General features: G+C 52.5%; 14 protein-coding genes across 14 annotated transcripts; 7 read left to right on the top strand and 7 right to left on the bottom strand.

The window, feature by feature from the left end:
- Positions 1-610: 610 nt before the first annotated feature.
- On the top strand, positions 611-6,133 carry BBBOND_0106730 (hypothetical protein, conserved; the record flags this gene model as incomplete). The annotated part of the gene is made up of 1 exon (XM_012911096.1): positions 611-6,133. The coding sequence occupies one exon, from the start codon at positions 611-613 to the stop codon at positions 6,131-6,133; it is 5,523 nt and encodes a 1,840-aa protein (XP_012766550.1).
- Positions 6,134-6,329: 196 nt separating this feature from the next.
- On the bottom strand, positions 6,330-7,853 carry BBBOND_0106720 (translation initiation factor 2 alpha subunit, putative; the record flags this gene model as incomplete). The annotated part of the gene is made up of 4 exons (XM_012911095.1): positions 6,330-6,759; positions 7,212-7,327; positions 7,364-7,671; positions 7,709-7,853. 4 exons carry the CDS (start codon positions 7,851-7,853, stop codon positions 6,330-6,332), a joined length of 999 nt encoding a protein of 332 aa, XP_012766549.1.
- Positions 7,854-8,381: 528 nt separating this feature from the next.
- On the top strand, positions 8,382-9,500 carry BBBOND_0106710 (hypothetical protein, conserved; the record flags this gene model as incomplete). Its single annotated transcript, XM_012911094.1, has 6 exons — positions 8,382-8,494; positions 8,533-8,648; positions 8,684-8,888; positions 8,927-9,020; positions 9,179-9,286; positions 9,408-9,500. 6 exons carry the CDS (start codon positions 8,382-8,384, stop codon positions 9,498-9,500), a joined length of 729 nt encoding a protein of 242 aa, XP_012766548.1.
- Positions 9,501-9,671: 171 nt separating this feature from the next.
- BBBOND_0106700 (membrane protein, putative) lies at positions 9,672-10,610 on the bottom strand (the record flags this gene model as incomplete). The annotated part of the gene is made up of 3 exons (XM_012911093.1): positions 9,672-10,283; positions 10,454-10,486; positions 10,563-10,610. The coding sequence occupies 3 exons, from the start codon at positions 10,608-10,610 to the stop codon at positions 9,672-9,674; spliced, it is 693 nt and encodes a 230-aa protein (XP_012766547.1).
- Positions 10,611-11,228: 618 nt separating this feature from the next.
- On the bottom strand, positions 11,229-12,270 carry BBBOND_0106690 (hypothetical protein, conserved; the record flags this gene model as incomplete). The annotated part of the gene is made up of 2 exons (XM_012911092.1): positions 11,229-11,860; positions 12,057-12,270. 2 exons carry the CDS (start codon positions 12,268-12,270, stop codon positions 11,229-11,231), a joined length of 846 nt encoding a protein of 281 aa, XP_012766546.1.
- Positions 12,271-12,707: 437 nt separating this feature from the next.
- Positions 12,708-13,999, bottom strand: BBBOND_0106680 (hypothetical protein, conserved; the record flags this gene model as incomplete). Its single annotated transcript, XM_012911091.1, has 7 exons — positions 12,708-12,816; positions 12,853-12,926; positions 12,965-13,102; positions 13,188-13,250; positions 13,471-13,549; positions 13,585-13,778; positions 13,922-13,999. 7 exons carry the CDS (start codon positions 13,997-13,999, stop codon positions 12,708-12,710), a joined length of 735 nt encoding a protein of 244 aa, XP_012766545.1.
- Positions 14,000-14,216: 217 nt separating this feature from the next.
- Positions 14,217-14,600, top strand: BBBOND_0106670 (hypothetical protein; the record flags this gene model as incomplete). Its single annotated transcript, XM_012911090.1, has 1 exon — positions 14,217-14,600. The coding sequence occupies one exon, from the start codon at positions 14,217-14,219 to the stop codon at positions 14,598-14,600; it is 384 nt and encodes a 127-aa protein (XP_012766544.1).
- Positions 14,601-15,047: 447 nt separating this feature from the next.
- On the bottom strand, positions 15,048-15,827 carry BBBOND_0106660 (hypothetical protein, conserved; the record flags this gene model as incomplete). Its single annotated transcript, XM_012911089.1, has 1 exon — positions 15,048-15,827. One exon carries the CDS (start codon positions 15,825-15,827, stop codon positions 15,048-15,050), a length of 780 nt encoding a protein of 259 aa, XP_012766543.1.
- A 377-nt stretch (positions 15,828-16,204) lies between these two features.
- BBBOND_0106650 (peptidyl-tRNA hydrolase 2, mitochondrial precursor, putative) lies at positions 16,205-16,919 on the top strand (the record flags this gene model as incomplete). The annotated part of the gene is made up of 5 exons (XM_012911088.1): positions 16,205-16,445; positions 16,493-16,635; positions 16,674-16,748; positions 16,783-16,834; positions 16,870-16,919. 5 exons carry the CDS (start codon positions 16,205-16,207, stop codon positions 16,917-16,919), a joined length of 561 nt encoding a protein of 186 aa, XP_012766542.1.
- Positions 16,920-17,087: 168 nt separating this feature from the next.
- On the top strand, positions 17,088-17,967 carry BBBOND_0106640 (hypothetical protein, conserved; the record flags this gene model as incomplete). Its single annotated transcript, XM_012911087.1, has 3 exons — positions 17,088-17,310; positions 17,424-17,693; positions 17,867-17,967. 3 exons carry the CDS (start codon positions 17,088-17,090, stop codon positions 17,965-17,967), a joined length of 594 nt encoding a protein of 197 aa, XP_012766541.1.
- Positions 17,968-18,437: 470 nt separating this feature from the next.
- Positions 18,438-20,021, top strand: BBBOND_0106630 (GMP synthase, putative; the record flags this gene model as incomplete). The annotated part of the gene is made up of 1 exon (XM_012911086.1): positions 18,438-20,021. The coding sequence occupies one exon, from the start codon at positions 18,438-18,440 to the stop codon at positions 20,019-20,021; it is 1,584 nt and encodes a 527-aa protein (XP_012766540.1).
- A 290-nt stretch (positions 20,022-20,311) lies between these two features.
- On the bottom strand, positions 20,312-21,811 carry BBBOND_0106620 (protein disulfide isomerase related protein, putative; the record flags this gene model as incomplete). The annotated part of the gene is made up of 7 exons (XM_012911085.1): positions 20,312-20,416; positions 20,451-20,566; positions 20,605-21,044; positions 21,176-21,258; positions 21,282-21,421; positions 21,461-21,612; positions 21,648-21,811. The coding sequence occupies 7 exons, from the start codon at positions 21,809-21,811 to the stop codon at positions 20,312-20,314; spliced, it is 1,200 nt and encodes a 399-aa protein (XP_012766539.1).
- A 198-nt stretch (positions 21,812-22,009) lies between these two features.
- Positions 22,010-22,909, top strand: BBBOND_0106610 (hypothetical protein, conserved; the record flags this gene model as incomplete). The annotated part of the gene is made up of 4 exons (XM_012911084.1): positions 22,010-22,399; positions 22,436-22,515; positions 22,553-22,666; positions 22,702-22,909. The coding sequence occupies 4 exons, from the start codon at positions 22,010-22,012 to the stop codon at positions 22,907-22,909; spliced, it is 792 nt and encodes a 263-aa protein (XP_012766538.1).
- Positions 22,910-24,724: 1,815 nt separating this feature from the next.
- On the bottom strand, positions 24,725-25,429 carry BBBOND_0106600 (hypothetical protein; the record flags this gene model as incomplete). Its single annotated transcript, XM_012911083.1, has 1 exon — positions 24,725-25,429. The coding sequence occupies one exon, from the start codon at positions 25,427-25,429 to the stop codon at positions 24,725-24,727; it is 705 nt and encodes a 234-aa protein (XP_012766537.1).
- Between the last annotated feature and the right edge of the window lie 857 nt (positions 25,430-26,286).

Raw genomic sequence — 26,286 nt, 5'->3', positions numbered from 1 at the left:
CTCGCCTGTAACACCTACCGGATGTAACCGATCGGGAGCGCGGCGGCGTCATCGGAAGACCAAGTCGCCATATACACGGCAGAATCACGCCACGGGGTGGCTGTAGTGGCGTAACTGTGTCTATTTGACGTGCCCTGGGCCGGGCTATGTCACGCCGTTACGAGCCAAGAGAACTGAGCCGCAGCACCGAAACCAGGCGCAGCGGCGTTGCCTAAGAGGCAGCCGTCATTGAGGTGTATTGGTACGGAACGGTGTAGCTTCTCCAGCGCGCGTAGAGGCGTTACGGATTACGGCGACGACGGGAATGAACTCCGAGGAGTACCAGAAGGAGGTTGTGCCGATTTCGCATTGCTAAAGGCGCTGTAACGGCTCTGTGACGCGCTAAACATGTCCCTCCGCATCCGTTTCTAGGCAGTCAGCGTCGTTGGTGTGACTTGGGCGAATCAACATCCTTCACCGAACACTGCGTAGACGGGTGCGTCATCGGTGGTTGGCGGTACACTCAATAGCAGCATTATGAGCTCACATTTGAGAGCCATAGGCTTGGAGTGGCAACCGTAGAGGTGTGAGATCTCGGCACAGCGTACGGGATAAAAGCAAAACGGCAACCATGTTGTCCAGCAGAGCAGAGAAGGCGCCGGCGGAGACGAAGCGCTCCCCGGTGACGGAGGCGCTCCAGGCGATGGAACAGAAGTGCACCACCTTCCTGGACGCGTTGAAGCTCTGCGCTAAGGAATCAGCGAAGATAGGCAGCGGCATGAAGTCGAAATTCAGCGAGTTGTCGCACAACATCACGTCGTTCATCAAGACACTGCATAAGGGCAACGACGCGAAGCTGCTGCTCAACTTCCCCACCAAACTTACATGCTGCACGCTTCTGGAAGGGATCACGTTCGCCAACCACAAGACCAAGTCGCTGGTGGCGCACAACACCGCCATCCAACAGCTGTTCGGCATCATCGAGTTCCTATACCAGCGCAGCTCGCTGAACGCCGCCCGGGAGGAGCCCATCAGGATCGGACTGGACAACAACGACCTGTACATTTACATCGATATGATCTTTAAGATGTTCGAGACCATCGCAAAATTGCACAAGGTGGACGAGTCAGTTCACCTGCGCACTGTCCAAACGGTCCTGCTCTCCTTTTCGACTTCGTCTCCGGTCATGTTATACGAGGACATTCTGAGACGTGGGTTCCAATACCTCGACACGATGCTCAAGGGAGACAGCAACGTGCTGAAGCCGATCGTAGAGGGCGGGGTCAGGCAGCTGGTGCAGTGCCTGCTCAGCAACTCAAGGAAGCGAAAGGGTGCCTTTGGCAAGTCTAACACGATGCTAGCGGAATTGGGGAGCCACGGAGTGGTGAGCACCATCTCACCGTTCGGCATGACCACTGGAGCTACCACAGGGCTCACCGTCTTCTCAGCGGCGCCGCAAATCTCACACGTCGACCTGACTGTGGAGCTCATCACCTGCCTGTGTACCATAATGAAAGGGGAAAGCTCGGAGTTCATGTTGAACCTCGGGCCTGCAAGCGCAGCTGAGCTGCTGCTGATCGCTGTCACGGCGATGCCAAAGGGCTCGCTGTTCGAAGTGCCCAAGCTGCAAACCGTCGCAAAGAGTGAAATGTACACTGCCCTGAAGTTCGCACTCGCCGGAGCGACGCTGCTGAACGAGGGGTGCGCCATACTCGCCAAGGTCATGGAACACGGGTACTACTACAGCAACCACTGCCCGGAACCCGACCGCGGAGCGGCCAAGCTGTTCACCATGTTGTACAACTTCGTGGAGCTGGACCTCATAGAGACCTCCACGCCGGATGGAATACGGCGCAGAATCGCGTGGATAAGGGGGCTTTCTTCCGTCATGCAGTCGAACGACATGCTGGATGATATGTTTGCCCACAAAACAAGTCGGAAGCATCTGGTGGAAATGCTCAACTTCATCGTGAAACACTTCAGGATGAACAAAGAAGTCAGTTTGGACCAGTACTTCGAGGGCATATACAAATGCGGCGACGGGCAACAGCTCATATCGGAGCAGATTGACAGCCTGGAGCAAGATGGAGCGCACAATCGCCAAGTCGGCATGAAGGTGTTGCCCATATTCGCCGCAAAGCTCGAACAGGGGTCCTGCGCCATGGATTTCTGCAACATGACCAACGGGGTTATTGGCAAGACGTCGCGCATCGTCGTCAGCGATGACATGAACATGCAGCAGCTGGAAATGGTAGAGTCAGCGCTAGCCGTCGATGCGGTGCTGGCGGCCGCCCACGTATTGTACAGTTGCGTAGTCGGTGCGAACAGCCACAAACCGAGCTTCGCAGCGTATCGCATTTTCTACCCCAAAGTCGCGGGAGACTACTCCGCGACACACCGGAGGATGGGTAGCAGCGATTCGGTTGGCAGCAGCGACTCAGTGTCGTCCGCCAAGGACGAATCCGCCATCGACGGGCGGTGCCGTTATTTGAATGAAGCGGGCGATATCCTGGTCCAGCAACTAGAGCGGATGCTGAACACCATGCGGTCGCCCGTGATGCAAGAGGTGCTAATAGCCGCCATGCAGGCGACGCTGGTGGTGTGTAATGTATACGGGTGGCAAGATCTGTACACCCGCTGCGTCAATGCGCTGGTCGCGCACTTCGTCACCGTGGAGAACCAATTCGTCGCAGACCACCGGAAGTGCACGATGGAGACCTGGTCGCTGTACCTGCTGCACATACGCTGCCTCAACGCGGTGATGCTCAACTACCCGTCAGCACTTCAGGACCTCGCCTGGGAGAGCTTCCTGGAGCACCTGCTGTCGTTCGTGCTCATATCGAGGCGCCTGGGTGTCGCCAACAGGAGCCACCTGAGGTCGTTGGAGCCGCTGGAAACGGACGCCATCATGCCAACGTTCAAGGGGTTGCAAGAGGAGTGGGAAGCGACGCTCACCGAGACCATCGGTGCTTTTGACCGCCTCAAGGTGCACGACTTCGAGGTCCTGAAGGGGTTCGTTACACAATTTGGATTCCACGTGGCCATACCGCTTCTGGCGAAAACGCAATACACGGACATTTTCGCGCAACAAACGGAGTCACGTTCAGGGGTGAGCAGCAGGGAGAAGTTGGCGCTCATACAGAGGACGCTGGACGCCTGGCCGGACCAGTTTTTGAGCATGATCGAAAAGGGCGACCAGGTGTGGCCCGAACTGCTGAGGGAGCTCGGGCAGTCGCTTGACCGCCAAAGCGTCCTGGCCAGCGCGGAGCCAGAGTTCCTGCACTGCCTCTTTACGATCATCACTGAACTCTCGTTCGCACGACAACACGACTCGGTTATGCTGCTGACGGGGATAGTCATGTGCCTCACACGTGACCGAGGCGGGATCGAACTCATGATACAGACCATATGCGGGAACATCGTCAGTCTCTGTCTGGCCGGCCAGCAGTCCAGTGCGCGCTCCATCGACGCCGGGGTGTGCGTGCTCTACAAAACCCTGAGGGACAACAGCGCGCTCAGCATGGACATCATGAACGGCCTCAAAACCGTGTGCACCACCGTACCGCAAATCATGGCTCTTAGCACCGGGATCATCAATTGCCTCATGTATGCCACCCAGATGGCATCGCAGTCGAGCGATTCAAATGCCACGATCATCTTGATCGATGTCTTCTCGGCGCTGGTGGATGATTCGGCCGAGCTGTTGCAGGACGAGGCGTGCCTGCCGTTCGTGGAGTCCATTTTCATGCTATCGCAGGGCGCGTACAACAGCGACAATAATGCCGCATTCCGTGTGGTGGCACTGGTGCTCGACTTCGCGGAGAAGATGGCTGCCCAGAGCCACTACTTCGGTGCAGCCCGGCCCCCGCGTGCCAAAGAAGAGGACATGTGGAAGAGCATTTTTAAAGGGCTGAAGGAGCTGGGGCATTCCGAGTTCACGGAAATACGGCAATGCGCCATCAAGTCGTTGGCGCTCTTCATAAAGGGGCGACTCAACCGCTTCGAGATGGATCTGTGGCAGCTCTGCTGTCGTGAAATGCTAAAGCCGCTAGCTGAGGGACTTGTGTGCTCCATACACACGCCCTCGGCTCACCAAACCGTGTTCACCGCCTGTGAGGAGCTTTATGTGGCCTTCAAGGATTGCGAACCGCGCTACAGAGAGAAGTGCGAAGCGGTCATTGGCATCCTGGTCACGGGGCTGGAGACGGTCGTCAACGCCACCATCGGAAACAAAATGATGCTGCCCAACGAGCTCAACTCAGCCCTCGGGATGGCAATAAGCATTGCGACCAACATTGTCATCGACTACTGCAGGAATGACTTCATTTGGAACAAGTGCATGAATATCATGCGGGCGATGATGCACAAGGACTTCGACCTGCTGAGGCAGAACTTCTTCAAGAGCATATGCTCGATACTCACTGCGCTAAGCGAGCAGGAGGAGGGCATCGAGGAGAAGCTCATGCAAGTCATCAGGATGGCACTGGGTGACCCTACCAAAGAGGAGGCGCAGGAGCTTGAGGCCCTGGCCACGGCAACGAGCGAGGGTCGGGAGCTCTCACCCTGGCTGGTGGTCCCCCCATGGATCCTTTCCGGCCCCGTGCCGACGGGGGGCTCCAGCACGGAAGTGTCAGCCGATTATCTCTGCGAAGAAGTGCTTGGTGATACGGTGCAGGCCGTGCCTGCAGCGCCACTGACGCTTTACGAGACGCTCAAGCTGGCGGACGACTCAAAGATCAAGTTCACGTTGCGCGATAAGATACAAAATTCGGTGGGAATACTACAGGAGATGCAGATGTTGCAGCTGGTGACACTGCATTACACTCCGCAGATCCTTGGAGGGACTGATGCGTTGGGTAAGGTGACGCCGGAGGACGTGCAGCAGGCGCTCGAAAATAATGCATCCGAGGAACCGGAACAGCACCGAGAATCGCATTCCATCCTCGGCGCCATCCTGACCAGCGAGGAGCGCGCCATGGTTATGGCAAACATAGTGGCCCACTGCAAGGAGCCGCCGCTCATAACCTTGGTGGAGACCTACAACCCAGTGTCGAAGCTGTTCAGATCGCTGGGGTCAATCAAAAGCCCAGCTGTGTACGGCATGCTGGTGGAGTCACTGATCAACAAGTACCTCATGGGCAACGTTCCGAAGGTCGCCCTGGCGCTGCAGCTGATAGACAAGATAGTGCTGTCGGTGCGGGACATGCTGATAAGGTTCATCACTGAAAGCTCCGACGCCATAGTCAACGAGAACAAGCAGGCCATACAGGAGTTCCTCGCGTCGAAGACATATCGCATTCTGATGTGCACGGTGTTGCCCATGGTTCCGCTTATATTGGAAATTGCCAAAATGATCCTGGTAAAGCACACCATGCAGCCGGTGGCGCTGATACTCTACCAAGCGTGCATCAACATATCCAAGTACATCTACCTGGCGCTGTACGTGAACATGCACTTCATGCAAGTCAACACCGTTGCGTCCCAGCCGGTGGTCGACTTCTGGAGGGCGGTGGTCCCAGCCATGCACTTCTTCACGACGCTCAACTACAACGACGAGCTGGAGACGCGCATCAAGTACATCAGGCTCTTGCACGCGGTGGAGGTGGAGGTCATCACCGCGATGGTGGTTAACCCTTTCAGCGTCGCGCCGCCGTTCGTGTACTCCAGCGTGGCCTCAGTGCTGAACCGGTTCGCCGGCGGACACAGCGCCGTCCTCAGGCGCATCGCGCTGCAGCGGCTCTCGGACGCGGCGTGCTACCCCTTCATCCCCAGACCCGCGGACAGCAGCCTCAACATACCGCCACTACACCCCGCCGCAGTGCGCATGCGCGTCGTGTTGACGAAGCACTTCTTCTTCGTGCTGGCCAGCAACATGCACCAGTTCCTCGGCAACAAGGACTGCGAGATCGAGATGCTCGCGGCGCTGAAGGTGGTGGAGTCGATCTCGACGCTGCCCAACGAGCTCATATTCGACCACGAGTACATGCGCAAGCACAAGTACCTCCGGTACGTGCAAAAGCGGTCGCTCGCCTCGCTGACGATGCCAGCACTGCTCGAGCTCCTGGAGTCGGAGAACAAGCGCGTCATACGCGCCGCGCGCAGGATCCTGTCGCTCTTCCTGGAGGAAATGGGCGCACAGGTCACCACGCAATGACATGCGCCGCTGAAGTACGCGAAACTGTCGGCCCTCGGCGGCGGCTAATGTTTTACACCACTAGCAGCCCGTGTGTCGCAGAGTGCACGGTTGACGATTTATAAAGATTATATAGCGCGTGTCTATCTCGCCGGCGGGCGGCGCGCCGCGTTCCCGCGCTTTTGGAACGCGGAGCCCGAGGGTGCAGCGCGGACACTCAGTCCGAGTCGGAGTCGCCTCCGTTCTCGACGGCGTCCGGGGGCAGCATGGACTCGTCCACGCGACCCATGCCCTCGTCCTCCTCCTCGCTGTCGTCGGAGTCGTCCTCGTCCTCATCGCTGCTCTCCTGGCCTTCGAGCAGGCTCTCGAGGTGACGCTCGTCCTCGTCGCCCATCACCGTGATCTCGCAGCGCTGCTTGAACTCGCCGCCGTCGAAGGAGTGGATGGTCTCGGAGATCTCCTCCAGCGCCCTCGTCATTATGTCAATGCCCTTCTCCTTGTCGTGGCAGCTGGTCACGACCTCGTACTGGGGGGGTGCGATGAGCTTGACGCTGATCTTGATCTCATCGGTGCCCTTGGCGCAGCTCAGCGCATTCTTCACGGCCTCGACACCGTCAGGTCCGAAACACCACACATCGATCATGCACCTGCACGTGGATGGTGACGCTGCGCGCAAAAGGTGGCAACGGCAAGACGCAGCGGACGGGGTCAATCATGTGTAAAGTACGAACACGTAAAAAGCGTAACGCACCATCAGAGTGCAAAATCACATCACATGAAGTGGTTGAGAAACATGTTCGAAACACCCTTGCCAATGGCAGCAGCCAATGGTTACACGGTTTCGCTTAGTCTCCCGATCTTCGGCTCCCCTGGCGAAACCAGGCGAAATTTACGATCGGTTGCACGATAAAGCGCGCTTCACCACGAAACATACACGCAATATACAGGAACAAAATCAGTGAAATGGGGTCCAGGGTTCAGCCAAGCGCATCGCAACACCCAGGACACCAACAAGTTGCGCAGGCAGAATCACACACGGATAGGTGTTCAGCGCCAGCGCAGCCGACGGAATGGGATGCAAAACTAAAACTGCGCTTACCTCAACTTCAACGCCTGTGGAGTGAGGCGAAGTTGGATGTCCGCGATAAGAGAGTCGATGACTTCCGTGGCTATGGGCAGGCCCTTGAAAATGGCGCCGTTGTTCATGGCGGCTTCCTAAAGCCCATGGACGCGCAGAGCTCCAAAACCCACCTTCAGCGCATCAAGCGCGCTAGGGTAACGCTGGTACAACGGCCAGATGCAGACGCGGTTCAGCTCCTCAACCGATATGTTGTGCTTCTGCGCAATGTGTCTAACCGTCTGGTGCACCTTCTTGGCCTTGGAAAATTTCTCCTCGCATTTCATGATGTCCTCAGGCGACACCCGCCGCTTGGACAGGTCGATGTAGCCCTTGACGGGGTCCACGCGAAGGACCAGGACCACCTCATGTCTGCCCACCTTCACCAGCTTGTTGATACTCCTGTAGCGACGCTTCGACAACTCGCTCAGCAGAATCAGGCCTGAGAATCTTCACCACGCTCAAACGCAAAAACGTACCCTCGCGCTCATCGTATTCCAGAAGAGAGACGTAGACGCCCTGGGCCTCGATGCGGTTCACCTTGACCATCAACAGGTCCCCAGGATTGGGGAACTTTTGCTCGTAAAAGCGACAGTCTCCCAACACGCTTTTGTTGCCGCTCATTTTAGCTATGTAACCCTGAAGTAAACGGGTTGTGGCGCCCAAACGGAGGCGCTGCTTCCACCCAACAAACGACAGGTTGCTAACTTGGCTGTGGTTACTCTCCAGCGCATATCATAACCAGAAATATAAAACGGCCAGTACGTGAATAAAGTGGAGCGCGGCTGTGACACCATCGGCGGGATATGGCCGTAGCGCATTACACCCCTCGAGCGCAACCGCGACTACACACTGCTCCTCAAACTACTACACAGACGCCATCACCCTTTACGCACCATCTGTACGAGCTGGAGATCTTACTCTGGGCAACCTGTATGTAGTATTTTACCGGCTTCGTATGCCAGCGCTCTAAAATCATCACGATGTGACGCCCGCCGCGCCGCCTGCGCCCGGGTCAACCAGCAGATAATCACTCGCTTTTATAACATGACTCAGCTGACTATACGCGGCTGGCGGTTGCTGGCTGCCGCAGCACGGCCGCTGTGGGCCTATGGGCCTACACAAACGCGTGTTGTCCGACGTATATCGGCGATGCCCTTATCAAGTCAGCAGAGAGCATTCACTTCGCAACGGGAAGGGAGTATCGATGAAGCAGAGCCCGCCTACCGGCCTCAGGGGCCGAAAGACACGCTGCTGATGCTAGGGTGTGGATGCCTCTGAACTAGCCGTAACCAACGCTCAGATACGCCGTCAAGGAAGACCAGATAGAGGCACATGTACATGCGCTCAAGGAGGCTCTGAAGCTCAAATTGATGACGCTGAACTATTACTCCGAAGATATGGCTCAAAGTTTCACCGGTATGGCTCTCGTACGGAAGGCTGAACAGTTGCAGACCTCGCCATGGCACAGCACCAATCGGTCCAGTTCATCAACGAGGCCAAGACGAACTACCTCAAGGCGCTCGATATTTGGACTAAACTATGCGGGCAGGAGTCGAGAGAGGTTGCCAACGTGCTCTGCCTCATCGGAGTGGTCCTGCGAGATATCGGAGACATCGATGCCGCCAAGTCGGCTTTGCAGGATTCACTTAGAATAGAGTTCGTGCACGCACAGATTGCCAGTAATGCGTGTTCAGCAAACAGATCGGCTCCGTGGAAAGCCAGTTGTCGAGCGTGTTTGCGCTAAACAATCTGGCTGGAATCGAACATATCCAGGGCAACATGACGGAGGTAGGTGATAAAGAGCAAATATACTGAGCAAGCGGGCGTTACTGGTTGCATCGATTGTCATTGTGCATTCATTATGGTTCTTGTGGCACTGTTTATTGCCCAGGTGCCCACGAATGTCGGATGAACCACCACGTGTATTGACCACAACAGCTTTACAGGCCACGGAGCTGTACGAGGAGGCTGCACGAATCATGCTCACCGCAACAGGCGGAGACCCCAATCACCGTATGATAGCATTGCTGTACTACAACATAGGTTGGTCTGACGTCGAGCAGAACAACAGTTTGCAGCGTGCGCAAGCGCCGCAATGGGAGACCGCGTTGCTGCAGAAACCGCTTTGCGCAGGGTAGGGGCACCGCGTCTATGAACCAGCAGAACGTTTTGCAGGCAGCTGAAATTATCGCAAAAATCGGGGACGCGCACCACCTGACAGGGCGCATAGATAAACTATTCAAAGAGGTGGCCATGAGTAGTGCGTGAACGCAGCGCCCACCGGCAACAGGGCAGTGCCGCTCAATACGTGACTCAAGCTCAGAGTGTCAGGGCTATCTTTGATATCAGAGTTTACATAGCAGCAAGTGTGAAAACATGGGGCTAACCGGAAGAAACAAATCCGTCAACTTTCGGGGACCTGTATTTTGTAGTGGGTAATCATTCGCAGATGTACTTGACGAAGTGAGAGGCGGAGGATCCCGTGCACGATGACAGCTGCGACTCGTCGAAGGGAATGGAGCACAACTCTTTGCCGTTGCACTTATCGGAAGCCCTGGTCAGCGTGGAAGTGATGTGTCCCTTGTCGCACATGACAGTGCCGCGCTGCCCCGCGTTGAGCACAGAAATCTTGGTACCTGAGGGGCACAACGGAGTGAGGGGAGTGGATTTTTCCTTGTACAGAACCACCTCTTCGCCTTGCGCTATGGAGGTCGAAGCCTTGGCGCAGCAGCTGTAGAGGCCTACGAAAACGTTACCATGTTGGCATTCCAAACCGAAAGTGGTGTTGAATCGATCCGGTCCAGGCTTCTTCTTGTTTATGTTCAAGATGCACGGTTGGTTTGCCCTAAATAAGGCGGTGCAGTACCTGGTGAACGCGTTAGAAAGTGACAACCTAAGGTTCAGCGTTTTCGCATCAAGTTTGTTAGATAAAAAGTCCTCCATGCAAATGCCGAATGCGTCAACGACTTCTATGTTTTCGTCCGCTTTGCATTTGATTTCGTAGGGGCCCTCGTTCTCGACGTAAATGACTGAAACGCGATTTTCACCATTCTGCACGTGGGGAGGTCACAGCCGCAAACACAAGTACAAAGAAGATGATAGATGCAAAAACTGCATTCGACGCAACGGCATTGCACTGTGGAAGCGATATCAAGCTTCTGAAACACGCAAATAATTACGCTCTATCCGCTGTGTGTGCCCACGTAAGACGCAATACGTACCGTGCTGGCCGCTGCATTTCGCGATGCTACGACCTGAACCGACATGTAAGATGATAATATGTAGTTAACCTTGCTGCGACGCGGAAGTTGCCTGAGAGAACAAAGCCACGAAGGCAAGAGCCGCCACGACGGCGCTTGGAATCTTGGTATGCGTCATCATGCCGGAAAATGCCGGCGGAGATTCTTCCAGCTCACAGTATTACAATATTAATGTCGACACATTTACTCAGTAAATCGCAATACGAGCTCTGCAACGAAGGAGATGGCTTGCGTGGTAGGCTGCACCTCTCTACAGCATAGCAAATTCGCGATGCAGCCAAGTGGCCGGCACTCACATTTACACATCGCCTTCTGCAGTCATCTTACGACCTCGAAATCGCTGAATTCAGCTTCCGATTGACCCTAAGCAAACGTCGGTTCCATAACGACATCGCGCTCTGCCGCCGCGCGAGGCGACGTCGCTGTGTACACATCTAACAAACGCCCGCGATATAGGCGCCAAAACCATGGACAATAGTTATAAACCGTGGGTGCAACTATCATTGCTGAGAATGAGTGGCGATACACTTCTCACTGGTACACATTCGACTACGCCAGGGCGTGTGACCGTTTACAGCCGACTCGGGTCAGGCACTGCAACGGGAAATAGCACACTATAATACGAAATACAAAGAGAAAAGTAGTTAGTCTGCATTGAGGTCGGTGGAGATGTACGAGACATCTCTGATGATGCGATGGCGCCGAAGTTGTGAGTGCTACAGACGACAAAAACGCCTTATAGAGCCGCGTATTCGTCGTCGGTGATGAAGGACGGCACAACGTTGTATCCACGAATGCTCTGGCGCAAATTTTTACCAGCTTCCACTGCCTGCCTGTGGTCCTCGAATTCACAGTACACTGTAAACGGCAAACCGACACCAGAACTTCGCACCAATACGTTCATCAGAGTCCCGAACGGGCACATCGATTCCTCGAAGTCTCCCTGCACCTCCTCTGCGCTCTTCGGGCATTCCGCACCATCCAGCTTTAGAATCCGACTCGTGGACGCTTTACCGTGCGTTGAAGTCGCCCCTTCATTAGCACTCGCGGCGTCACCGTCATTGGGGTCAGATTCCGAAGCACGAGCAGCGTTCGGCTTAGTTGGACCCCTAGTGGCACGCTTGATCGTCGGAGCCGCCGCTTGAACTATGACGCCCACGTGCTTCCCCACGTTTTTGCCGACCAGCGGAGCAACTATACCCTGCTCTTTCGCACCCAGACCCCTGCCCTCAGTCCATCCAAGTTTCTGCATTATTCGCAGGCCGATGTCCTTGGGACCTTGAGCGGCAGGCTTCGGCGGAGCTTCGCTGCTCCCACCGCGATCGGCCTCTTCAAGCAGCTTCAGACGTCGCGCATGGGCTTCATCAGCTGCATAAACGTGATCACAGAATGCTACACGAAAAGTCGGAAAAGGGAAATAACAGCAGTACCGTATCACATCACGTTTACACCACCCGCAATTAGAACCGAATTACAGGAAATTCACACTTGGGTCACACACATGCAGGCGCTAAGAAACACGATGATGCATATGATGCATAAAGTACAAACAGAACCGACGTACCGGATAACTTCTCAACCTCCACGTTGGCAAACTTCAGCTCCACACGAGATGCCGGTTGGCAAGCACGCTGAGCCTCCTCATTGGACACGTGGTCATATTCGTTGGGGAACATAGGATCGTACACATCGTCCGGGTTGTGGCTCACGCGGAAGCGCCCTTGCCGCCGGGGATTGTGCTGTTCGCGGCCGCCATCCTGCCGCAATCCGGGCATCATTGCCGTGGATTCCGTCGAACTATTGCTTGCGGAATGGTACCACGAATCTAAATGAGCAGATAGGGTGAAGTGAGCTTATCGACGCGAGGCTGTAGACACATCATACGATGGTGACGGTTACGACCACCCGTCGTACGAATGTGTAACTCGCATCACCGACCAGGCCGACAAATTTAATACACTACTGGGATGGCTGGAAACTATGTTAAGAGCGATAGACGACGAGACCCAACGGTAGCCTTCCACGGAAGGCGCCAACGTACGGATGGAATCCTTAGTGCCCAAATCTAAGACATCTGTCAGAAACAGAACATGTGCGATATCTCCTAGAAATGTGCCCGTATGGAGCGCACTGTGCCACTAGGTATGTGCGTGCTCGGTCATGGCAAGACATGACCAGTGAACACACACTTTGCGGAGGTCACCTTGAAAAGCAATTAGTGGCACTCCAGGTCGTTGTAATACTGCTTCAGCTTGACAGGTTGACGCAGCGATTCGTGGCTCTTCGAGGGGTTATCCTCGTCGCTCTCTTCGCCGCTTGATATGCTGAGAACACATACATAAAATCACAACCATACACACCTGGATGCGGTCTCCATCACATTGACGTCGGAAACCAGCGTGCTGTGTTTAACGTCGTAAAATATGGCATCGCCCTGAGAGCGCCGTGGAAACAAAATCATGCGTAACCCACCGCCTTCACCATGCTAGGGTCTCGGCACACCACCATGTGAAATGGCGCACTCGTGTTGCCAAACGTGTCGCTCACAGTACCGATGATGCGTCTGTCGTTCAAACAAACAATGGAGCCCAGGTCGAGGACGCGGCAGGGCTGAAGGTGATGCGAGTCGCCTAACTAAAACACATACCTCGGTGCACTGCGCAACGACCACGCGACCCACAACTGAGATGCAAACCCCTATAGGAGCTATGGGGAACTGATCCGCCACTTTTGTTGGCAAGTCGACCGTGTCGATAATCTGAAACGTTGTTAGAATAAGCACGCTCGGGTATAAGTAACCGTCATTAGGCAACCACAACAGCGAAGATGTATCGATACACTGGGCATCTAATGATTCCTCGAGTGCAGTGACAGCTCGCAATTACATATAAAGTTGCACTTAAAGTGAAACGCAGCTCAAACTGGCGCCATGTGGCTATGCAAATGGCTGAAGCAACGATCCCACATGAAGCACGTACCCTAATGTTGTCAATCGGGAACTCAGGGTCAACCGCAGGCTGGTAGTCCTTTTCTTTGTCATTATCGGTTGCGTTAGTGCTGTGAGAATTGGTGGTGAATCAACAAAAACCAACCCAGCGCTGCTAACGTGAAGTTCGCGGCGCACGAGATCCAGATCATCCGCCGAGTCGTCAGAATCAGAGTCACTACTCTCTTCACGTGGCCTGGAGATGTTTTTAAAGCGTTCATATATCACCACGTACGCCGGGTACGCGCCTAAAACAGGCCGTCCAAGTGCCTCCAACTCACGGATGCGCTCATTCTCGTTCTGCAAGAGATGGCAACACCAGATTACAATTCTATCGCAGCAACACAAACGTCACAATGGTGCTTGTATTAGCCGATTGTGACTTAGTAACAACCAAAATGAAGCATCGATGTCCTCATAGGGGCTCTGAAATGCATACATACCTGGGCGATGTGCATAACAAGAGCTAGGTCATCGATCTCCGTATTCCCGTCGATCGGGATGCCGTTTATAGAATGCATCGCTACTAATATACCAGCGACAGTATGTGACAAATTAAAATCAGGGACAGCTAGAAGTGTAACCCGGATAAAGCAGCGATGCCAATACGCCTGATCGGCGAAACGGCAAATGTGTGGGTGCTGCCGGTAGTATATGAACACAAGTCTCGAAAATTGTAAATGAATATAAAATCAACATGTCATCGGAATCTATTATGATATCCGGGACCGGTAAGCCATGTTGAATACACCCGCGATCAGACAGCTCTCCCGCTGTATCTCATTGCGGTCGAACAAGTCGCAATTTCCGTGGATTCCTACTTCAAACGCCTTTGAAATAGTAACAAGCGTTCCTATATGTGCGGAATCTTGGCCGGTGTATCCATGCGTAGGTGTAAACGTGATAAACGCACTGACGCCTACACTGGCGAATCAAGTGCTACGTACGCCACACCATATTGGCGCCCAACAGGTAGAATTTAGGAGACACCGCGGCGGAAAGGTCAAGAACAAACTCAGAAACATAGAGAAGAGGAAGAAGCGCGAGCAAAATATGCACAGACTTTCATCGGATGTCAAATTCAACATACGTACTGGCCCTGCCGACGCTGCGTCAACGTGAGAAGTCATGATGGGTGTTTATATGCCTATTTGTGGCCTGAAGTATACAAAATCGGTTCCAGGAAACTGAATAGGGGCCTCATCAGCATTCCAGTTGCCATACGCAGGCGGCAACGGGAGTGTAAATCTCACTGATAAAACTGAAGCAGATCTTAACTTTATCGCAATAGTGTATCATCACATAGGTCGAATTACAACGTCTGCATAGCAATTTCTCAGTTAATTTTTAATTGCAGTCTCATGGAGGTCGTGGTTCCTCCGCCTGAAATCGATGACCTGGGCAAGTATAAAACAGTATGCTACATCTCATTAATCTTAATATGGCAATGCATGTGACTAAAGTAGTTGTTACATTAGAGAATAGTTTACGATAGAGGTTTCTACTAACAACGTAGCAGCGCCACAACCGCAGCACGCTTCACATCGTTGCCAGCAATCACGGCGGTCATCACGTGTTGACAACCGTCCTGTTCTTGCAATGCTTGCACTCGTACATCACGGTCATACCCTCGTCAGCAGAACGTGCCTGGAAAGTGGAGTAGTAGGCTTCCTCACAGCCACACTTCTCGCATAACTGTTTCACCACCTCGCGGCTGCTCTTGTTCGCATTCTTGGCCATGAACAGGGTGCTGCCCTCATCCGCGGCAGCGCCTTCCCGGCGAGAAAAGTCGTTCCACCACTTCTTGCCAGAGTTGTCAAACTCGCAACCCTGACGGAAGCCGTACATGTACGCCTTCTCGCCCTCGTTGCCGCGACCGAACGCCGCAGATCGACGTAAGCTGTCCACATAATCATCCGTGCAGCTCGAGCTGAAAATTGGAGCGATTGTATGCCCGCAACGCGGGCATTGCAAGTCACGGCGCATCGTGTTGCCTGCGGAGCCATCAAAAAACATGCCCGGAGACTTGAAGTCGACAGAACGGTTGCAACCACGGCATCCAAGGGCAACGAGATAGTCATAGCATACGTTGTCCTTGAATTTCAGGCCTTCGGTAGCCGCGCTGTCGACAAGATGAGATGGAATCTGATATTTGAAATTGTTGCTCAGCTCACGCCTGCTAGAATACAGGCCACTTTCCACGTAAAGGTAGTGAGCCATGTCGATGGACTCCTTCACGTTCAGGTTTGCGATGCTCCGGTTGAACTTCGGGTCATGCGTGGACACGTAGATGTTGTCCCCGCCCTCGGCAGCGGAGAGCAGAATGTCCAACTCATCCTTCTCCGACATCTCGAGTTACCGGTACATAAAAGAGCGCATACAGGTCATACACACCATAAGCCATCCATAGACACCGTAAAATCTTGCAGCAGTGATCAAAACAAAAGAAGTAACAGTGGAAGACTGGTTTGACGCAAAGATCAACGGGGTATCAGCGCCTATTGTTAACACAATTAAACCAAATCGCCAAAATTATATAAAAGGATTAGTGAAGGTTCATAAATGAGCTAACATACGGCTCGAATATACTCACCAATGTCAAGCGACACCGCTGCTGGTGGAGGTTGGGTACACGGCTATCACTAGCAATGCGGAACACAAATTTTCGTTAAAAGTATACATGATGATAAAGTGAAATAACTGGTTGTTAGGCGGTAAATTAAACCATGGACACGCAAAGGGAGGCTACCGGCGCCGTGCTCCTGTGCATAATCGCCTGGATAATAGGCGTGCTTTCAGCGCCTATCGTCACAGACGCATCAGAAGTATGGAGACGCGTCATCCGTCGTGCGATAATCGATGTCAAAAACGCCTTAAAAAGACGACGTGCGGACAAGAAAGAAGCCCAAAGCGAGGAGGACGAGGATGAGGACACAGAAGTGAAACTAGTGCTCTGCGTTAGAACGGGTAAGGACCGCAATCAAATATATTCATGCCTCTAATTGTATCCGCAGACCTCGACATGGGAAAGGGCAAAATAGCTGCCCAGTGCGGACACGCATCCTTGGGCGCCTACCTGGAATCCATAGAGCAGAACAACCCATACCTTGACCAATGGCTGGCAAATGGCCAAAAGAAGGTCGTTCTCAAGCTCCAGGTAACCTATAACCACGAATCACTGCAAACGTGATGCAGAGCAGCGAAGAAATGATGACGCTGAGGCGCAGCGCCAAAGCCGCCGACGTCAACTATCACATCACATGTGACGCGGTACGTCTAATGTCAATCTACTTTCATCTTGCAGGGGAGGACGCAGATACCGTCGGGATCGTACACCGTCATTGCCATCGGACCAGGTGTGTCGCATCGGCGAGGTATCATACGTGTGCAGCGCCCGAAGGCGTAGTGAACAAGATTACGGGACACCTTAAACTGCTCTAAATATTAGTCTATAGATCACATAGGTGTGCCGTGAGACCGTGTATTCACTTAGCTCTGCCCTACATAAACCGGGCCGAAGCGACGCCGCGGAACTTACCGCACTCTTAACTGGAGACCACAACTTACGCCAACGCGGGGCAATTTTCGGGAAAATGTAACTCAGTTGAAATGCTGGTAAACAGAACTCTGGGGAAAATCGCCGCGGCCGCTGCGAGGCGGACCAAAAAAGGGTCCTTGCAGCCCACCGCAACCCAGCTAAGGATCGAAAGGGGGCCCAACGTATGCTCCAAATTGTATCGCGCTTTTGTAGCTCCATGGTTCTTTCGCATGTTCTCAGGACCTTTGGAACGCTGGCAACATGCCTGCCTTACCAGGTATCTCAGGGAGCACGGTGAGTTACGAACCTTTGCTGGAGTTGTGCTTAGTATTTCGTATCGTACATTCAATAGCTGCGGCCCTAAAGAGGCATGGACGTTTCCGATTCCGCCCTTAATTGATGCGCAGGTCTGCTCTACGATGATCTCATGAGCGAAAGGGAACCCATTGTCGAGCGCGCGCTCGAGCTGCTCCCGGAAGACCTGGCCACTGCTAGATTTAGGCGAATCGCAAGAGGGATGCACATATCGACGCTCAGAATGTACCCGCCATTGGAGGAGCAGAACTACGACCCCTTCATTCCGTACCTAGCCCCTTATATCGAGGAGGCCAAATTCCAGATACAGGAGGAGGAAGAACTGCTTGGATATCACCCGCAGGACAGGCGTATCTTCTGCGGTAAGTTAAATGTGTGACACGCGGCAAGATTCCATTGCGGGAGTCTTCTGTAGCAGCGGCACATGCGGTAGTACCGGCTACGCCGCCACCCGTTGCTGCTGACGCCTCACGCACCGCCGAACTTTGCCAGCATCCATGTGCCACGGTCACACCGGCGCCTCATCTTGTCACAGGTGGTACCACCGGGTTCGGCGACATGGAGCCAGGCATGCACTTCCTAACGTCCCTCCCGAACCTCTACGGGGCCGGTATGGGCAACATGAAGAAAAAGTAGAGCAATCTACACGATCGCCATATTTACAACATAACACAATAATATAGCAGTTCTATGAGTGTCTTTTGCAACACGGCAGCGACTGAAATCGCGGCTGTCGCACCAGGCTGCGCGAGCCACGCCGCTGCGTTGCAAAAACACTGTTAGGTGAGTGATTCCTATCGGAGTCCAAATTATAAGTGACTTACGGGGGAGTGTGCTGTGTGTGCATGGAAGAGGACAGTTGGACGGCAGTGTCGTTGCACACACAGTTTGTTAGACAGCCGACGACTTCACGCCCTCAATCACACTGTGCAGCACGCCTGGGTAAAGCACTGACACGCGGAAAGTACGTGCACAGCAAACACGCGTAATGTGGTGCAAAATCCATGCACTTTGTGGTGACGGATTCCGCCCAACGCGGTCACTATAAATTTTGATTGGCCAACCTGCACACACCATCATTCCGTTTAATCAGCGCATTACACACAATGGAACTTCAAAAGGATTTCATTTTCATATTCGACCTGGGATGCCACCAGTCTGGTTCCATGGTCCGCTTCCTCCGCGGGCTGGGAATCACCTGCGAGCTCTTCCCCATTGAAAAGGCCATAGAAACCCTTTCCGCACGCTTGCCTGGAGGTGTCATACTCAGCGGAGGCTCAGAAAGTGTCAGCGACCCCGAATCCTTGAAGGTCGATGCCCAAATTATTGAGCTGTGTGTTGCCAAAAAGGTCCCCGTCATCGCCCTGGCGCATGCCATGTACGCGATGTGCGTTGCCCTCGGAGGTAACGTACGCCATCTGGGACCCCAGGAGACTGAGTACAAGCGGGAGAAGGTCACTGTAGACGCCAGTGTAGACAGCATCCTGGCGGGCAGCAACGGCTTCGTAGCGCACGGCTGCCACCTTGACGAAATCGAGGCTGTTCCATCTGGTTTCAGCGTCTCGATGAAGGACGGAGAGGGACAGATCGCTGGTCTGTTCAACCCCGCCACCGGTGTCAGGGGTTTCTGCTTCCACCCTCAGGACGTTGAGGGCAACGAAGCCAGCCACATCATGGAGAAGTTCTGCTACGATGTCTGCAGGTGCGCTAAGACCTGGGACATGGAGCGCTATCACGAGCAAACTAAGAAGGATGTTATCAAACAGTGCGGTGGTGACAAGTTCGTTGTTGCTGGACTCTCCGGTGGTGTTGACAGCACTGTGTGCGCAGCCATTGTCCACGAGGCCATCCGCGAGAGGTTCCACGGTATCATGATCAACACCGGTTTGATGAGGTACCAGGAGACTCAAAAGTGCTACGACAGGCTGAAGGCTGAGATCCCTGGCATCCAGCTCACCATCCGTGACTCGTCGTCCGTGTTCTTCAGGGAGCTCAAGGGCGTAGTTGACCCCGAGCAGAAACGTAAGGTTATTGGCAGAGTGTACATCGAGGAGTTCGAGAGGGCCATGAACGAACTCGGCTTCAACCACAACAACTGCCTCCTGCTGCAGGGAACCATCTACCCCGATATCCTTGAATCCGAACTTAACAGGAGGAGCAAGTTGCCCGTTAAATCACACCACAACGTTGGCGGTCTTCCCGAAAACCTGAAATTCGAACTCATCGAGCCCGTGCGTTTGCTCTTTAAGCAAGAAGTCAGGGATCTCGGTAAGCTCCTCGGCCTCTCAGAGGCTACCTTCAAGAGGCACCCCTTCCCTGGACCAGGTCTTGGTGCACGTGTTCTCGGCGAATTGGTCCCGGAGCACGTCGAGATTGCCAGGCAAGCCGACAGGTACATGTTTGAGGAACTTGAGGCCAGGGGACTCGTCGACAAGGTGTCGCAGTGCGCATGTGTCCTTCTCCCCAACACCCGTTGCACTGGTCTGAGGAACTCTGCCAGGGTCTACGGAATGGTCGTTGTTGTCCGCATCATCATGACTGTCGACTTCGTCACTGCGCAGTTCGCCAGGCACATCGACATGGAATGCCTCGCTGCCATCTCACGCAGAATCACTGACAACATCCCGCAAGTCAGCAGGGTGTGCTACGACATTACCGACAAGCCCCCAGCCACGATTGAGTGGGAGTAAATTGAATTTACCCCAATGTAAACTACCGTCATGCATTTAATCGTACTGCGCACGTGCAGACATTTTTTAGCGTCATTGTAGTAGCTGTTGTAATTTAGGGGGGCTTGTTCGGCTGTCGCTTCTTTTCGACCGGTTGCACTTGACTGCTTCGGGTTCACGTACCATCTACGCTGCGAAATGGTAAATACGCTCCCTTGCCCTTTCGTGGGTAGCCTGGCAGGTGAAGCACCACGTTGTGGTTTGTATGTGGATTCGAAAACTGTTTCAAAATACTTATAAGATTAAATGGTTCACAACTCCGTTCGTACGACATCCTCGCTATCCAGTGATTGGGCAAGGCGTTCAGCGATAACCCGTCCAGACAGGATCTCGGATACGTAAGTGTTCACGTTTTCCTGACGGTCGTTAGTGAACACAGGTGTGACTTACGAAGGTCAACTTCTCCTTACGCATCGTGGAGAACACGTTCTTGCTCAAGTTTAGACCCAGCAAGGACGGGAAAGACGACACGCCCAACGCACGCTCCCACACTGGATGACTGCCCGCTGCGACGATATAAGCGAAAGACGTCCGACAAACATACCCAAAGTGTAGCAGAATTGGAAAGGCAGCGTGGAGTTATTTTCCATCACCTTTGAAATGATATCAATGTTACCCTGCAGACCCTCTTCGGGAAGGAAGAAAAGCAGGCAAAGTGGCCCGCTGCAACGCTGTTTCAGATCATCGAAGCTGTTCACATGCACAGGGGGGCCCATGTTACGGTAGTGACGCTTGGCGAAAGCAAGGATGTCCTCAGCTTTGCGCGCGCCGTTGTAAGGGATCGCCTTGGAGGGGCCCTTAGGACCCTGCGGAAGAAGCACGATTGTAGGGTAACCCTTGACGCCGTAGCGCTGCGCCAACGCCGTGTTTACAGTGGCGTCCACGGAACCGACGGTCACTCGATCTGCGATAGTAGCCATGCGACGCCATTCCGGCTCCAGTGCCTTGCAGTGGCCACACCAAGGGGCGAAGAACATTATCAGCCTGCGCAAGTTAGTGACCATCCACGTATTGTTGGTATGAGACTTTCGCAGAATAGCGGTAGCTCATGTTTCACGAAAGCATACAAAGGTTGCTTCATCATACGGATTGCGAGCATCAGGACCGCCACCTACCATTGATTATAGTTGTCATTTAACACCTTGCTGTTGAATTCGCTCTCGTTCAAGGACACTACGCGGCCCGATGGTGTTTTGACCTCGCCTAAAGGAAATGAGTGACCGCAGGTCTCAGCTTACTACGCGCTGGGGCCGGTACTTTCGCCTTCACATGCTTGTTTAGATGCTTCATGGTGAAGGTCACAACATCAGCGACGTTCAATGCTCCGGTATAGTCCTCGGCTATCGGCTGCTCAGCAGAACCTGTTGGGAAATGATCAATTGGCAGTATGGTACAAAGACCTTTTCCTAAGAAGACCTTGAGGGTGGGAAACGATCGCACATTGTAGCGCCGAGATAGCGACGCATCGCTCACTGCATAGACTCCAACAACGTCCTTAGTTGCAGTAGCGGCAGCCTCGAAGTCCTTGGCGAAGCTAGTGCAAGCGGCGCAACTGCAAAATGTGCAGAAGGTTGGGAGCGGACTTACGGTTCGCTGTAAAACTGGACCAGAGAAACACCGTCGGTACGCAACACATCGTCAAAAGACGAAGCATCCAAGAGTTTAACGGGGCTGGACGGGCCATAAAGGGCACAGCGCACGGTCATAATACAGCACGAAAGTGCTAACGTGCAGAGACTGCCAAACCACATCATTCTCAAAATAGCGTTAGACAGGGCTAAAGGAATTTAGGAGGTAAAAAGGAAGAGTTTAGGAACTTGTACAGAGTACGGGGCATCCGAATATGTAGGATTTGCCAGATGTGTAACCACGACACCGCAGCAGGAAAACACAATCTAGAGACATAAAGTGATGCCGAAACACCGGGATGTGAACTGAAAGTTGTGCGAATGAAGACGTGTGGTTCAGAAGACGCCGCGTGCGAATCGGATGTGAACAGGACGCAGAATCATAAAGGCACATCTAGCATCTGTAAGCCTTCCGTCTCACGCCACAGAAGCATCAAAGCTCTCGTGCTGGCGAAACTCATACATCTTGCTAAACGTTTGCTTTTGGAAAACACGCCATGGTCGCACGGCGAAGCACTGAAAATCGCAATCATTTTGCTAAGGAGCATACCCCCGAGAGGTTACCTGGCAGAAGACCTGTTTCTGCTTTTCGTTCGCTTGCTGCAGCGCGAAAGCACAGTTCAGAGAGTCGAAAGTCATAACGATAGTCTTAATAAAGAGAAGTTATTCCTAAAATTCTTATCAATCGCCGGTTCCACGACGCCATTCCTGGTTAGGATCACATGCAAACGAATTATACCGTGACAGAGACCACTGGCACTGGTGCATGGAGCGCGGATGCTAGCGAAAAACGCTAGAGTGTATGAAATGAGCTGTCAAATTCAGAGGTGCGCTTCCCAGCAGCGTTAGACAGCGTCCCTGCAGGAATTGCACTGAGTGGAACCTGGAAAAGCATCATGCAGCGCAATTTTACAAGTGGATAGTGAAGCACTCGGACACTATCTGCAATTCCGGCGTCGATTTCACCTCTGATTACAGGTAGGTTTGGGCTTGCACACCTAGACGACATGCAGAATTGAGTTGGAGCACATCCTCATGAGTTGTGCGGAACTTAGAACACTGCCGAATGAATCGATCTTTAGATTATTCATCGAATCTCATACGGATCAGCCAGAGAAGATCGCACGTGTCGTGGACGCTTTTATTTCGCTTTTCCCCCGAGTTGACTTCCTAAGGAAGTACCGAGCCTACCATATCGCAGACCAAAACAACGTACGGTAGAGGCTATGCACATATCATCAGCGTTAGGCAGAAGATGTTATCAAATATGTTTATGCATCGGGGTTCGGAGAATCGAGCATCGCCCTTGCCATGGAACGGAAACAGGCTTTAACGCTCAAAGAGCGCTTTACCATGCTCTTTGAAATTACAGTATGTTAGAGGATGGATAAAACACGTGCAACAGATTGCCGAACCGAACCTTGTGACGAACTGGGAAAGGCTGACCTACCACCTTCTCACAGAGGCGCCATTGGATGGTACGGACTCCTTGACGTCACCACAAGTATGCAGATGTCGTACGCGTTATGGATGACGTATTCACCAACGAACTCAACCGAGCCAAAAGCCTTTTTACCAAAAACGGTAAAACGTCATCCGCACGAAACACATGGTATGCAGGTACATGGGCGTTTTTCATAAAAGGAAAATTAGTCAAATACTATTTGGCTGTTGCTAGAATAGTGCTATTCAACGAACCGGACGTTTTTGCTGATCTTTACAAGGAGGTAAAACGGTGAGTGCGACCATTAAACACTCATCAAGTTCAGCCTCACCGGAATCTCATTCGAACGGAAATATATGGAGGCAAACAACCCAGTGTGGTGTCATTTCAAACGATTGCCGAAATTGTGTTAAATCTAAATGTAGTTTTCCTACCTGTTTCCATCTGGGCAGTCTTGTAAGTGGCTAAATAGCCGCGGCCCATTTTTCATGGTTAGCGGGGCCTATCACATTGGCATTGTTACCCGATTAAAACAGTCCTATGATCTGTGTCGGCACAGAATACGTTATGTCATGCATGAGAAAGTAGAATTTGCAGGGATATCAGCAATACATTCAAAAAGCCTGCTACAGAGAGCCGAGACAAGCCCAGGCGATGATCGAGATGCACAGTACTACATTCAAATTGATATTCCTGAGATATGACCATTGTGCGTACAATATGTGACGCTACATAATCTCTTTTGGTGGGAAAGCGGGGCGGTGATCAATGTACATCGATTCCGGAATCCATACACAGACAAGATTGTCAATTCGACGTAATACATTATTGTGTTGACAACGGCTGCATATACTAAAAAGTATAACCGTACGCATTCTTAAGGATAGATGCCAAAAGACAAGAATGACTAGAGCAGGAATAGCGACGGCGCCGCAATTTCCGTTCTTGTGAACTGCTTTATGCGACAGGTTATATGCAAACTTGACGCCAGTAGCTGTCGCCGAGCGCTTCCCTACAGGGCATAGAAAGCAAACGTTTCATCGAGGCTGTATATGCGTGATGAATTCAAATTAAGAGCAGCGCCATGGATGCTGTCCTGAGGCTATAATAACAGTATGTACGCTCCAAAACGTGAACTTCATGATCGCATAAAGTGACAGTATGCAGGGGTCAGCATGCGATGCTCTCAAAAGACGCCCTTAAGTTGTGCAACAACGAAGCTGCAAAGCGAGGATAAAATGATGCCAATGGCTTACAACTGACAAGGTCCACAGCGGTGCATAGTGCAACTTATGAACTGCGGGCCCACAAACAAGGTCCGTCCGGTACGCGGTCATTGAAGGGTAAGAGTTAGAACTTATCAGCCAAAATGCGCAACGAGCGAAATTAAATCAAAGTTCAGAACTCTGTTTTGCCCCATGACGGCACCAGCGTAGCGGATGAAGAATGCATACACAAAGTTAGGTATAACACCATCACTGATTAGAAATGTCCCGTTTAAATTCTTACACAGGCTCACTAAGAACCCGGACTCAGAATGTCATACCGAACTACCTACACAGTACACCTGCACTCCCTACTCAGTAGAAAGCTCAAATTGAGGCGAGGTCATGAAGCGTCGCCATCGTTTGGTGATCCACGGCCCTCAACGCGGTGAGGATGTCAGAACGAGTAATCCTTTCCTTGTATTGCGTGTCCTTGTAACCCAGAGACTTCATTATATCATCCAAACGACCCCTTCCGGTGTACTTCGAAATAGGAAGCTTGGCAGCTAAAGACGCATCACGCACGTAGCGCAGGCCAGCAAACAATATTGGCGCAATTCCGACAAAGATTACCGCGCAAGCTTCCGGCTTGGTAGAACACGAGTTAGACCATGTCGCTTCCGAACTGTAAGCAGACTTGTACTCGTCAAGGTCCTTGATGTCGTTCAAGAATATCTCGGCACCAACAACAACATGAGTCACGTTGTTCGCAATGGTTTCAGGGGTGACATTCTTCGGAACATTGACTCCACCGGGGGTCTTGTCCACCAACTTGTTCATCTTCCTCGCCGATGCCCTTACAAACACCTGATCCTGAAGCTCCTGCTTCTGCAAGAACCTCTGAGAAATGCGCCTAATTATCTTGAGGGCGGGCAACATCTTCAAGCCGAGAGTGTCGCTTTCGAGAAGGTTGTAAATTGCGTCACTTATGGCCCTCAAGTTGTTCTTCGGATCATCTCCCTTCAAAGCCACCAACCAGTCAATGGCCTCCTTGAGGTCGCGAGGCGCCCTGGTCAAAGAAAGGTACATCATCTTGTAAGAATCAGTTAAATTCGATTTGTACTATACAGTTACAACGATTTTCGTATCTTTACAGCTCTGTTCGCACACGGCACGCGTATCTAAACAGCTGCGTCTTAACTGCGGATGCGTACAACACAACTGCTGTTGACACCTAAGACATACAAGCCTAATGGAAAATCCAAAGGCCTTAGTTTATGCAACAAAGTCCGATGTAAAGGTATGGTGACCAAGATGTCGTATCGCAGCCAGCTCCACACAATTAACGTGACATGCAGTACGCAGCACGCGAGTAGTTGGCATATCCAAATTTTTGGCAATAATCGTAAGTCCCGAACCGGGGGATCTTTCTAAAATTTTAGAAGTCATGTAAAATGTAGAATGTTACGGCGCGATGCGAGTAGCATGTCGCAGAGCCTACGGATTCCCACGTGACCTGATCTTTGTCAACGCCGCAGTCACGTGAGGAATACAGACTCGCCGTTTGATGTATTTCACTATTAGCGTGATTGTGTTTGCTCTAAATAGATGTCGCATTTTATTCTTTGCTACTCTGCGTGGTTGCCGTTGCAGACTTGTGTGTCAGGGCTATCTTGCCGATTGTGATGTTTCGAGTTACCTTTGGCTTCTATCTACGAGACTTCATGACATATAAATTCGCTTTTCGCGCAAAACGCTCGTTTCCGTAGTTGTTTTCACCATTCTTATTCAAGTCGTGCAGGTAACCGTCACTGTCATTGCGGCTACCGTGTCTGTTCGAGCGAAGTTATGTGTATTTGTGTGCCTGTAATTTAGGGTTTGGATTTTTGTTCTTGTGTTGGTCTCGTGGTGCGGCTTTACCCTGTAGATCTTTCTTCCTGAACATTGTG

Source organism: Babesia bigemina (genome assembly GCF_000981445.1).
Source record: "Babesia bigemina genome assembly Bbig001, chromosome : I".
NCBI lineage: Eukaryota > Apicomplexa > Aconoidasida > Piroplasmida > Babesiidae > Babesia > Babesia bigemina.
The sequence above is the reverse complement of the archived record's forward strand: the minus strand, read 5'-3'. Positions and strand labels throughout refer to the sequence as shown.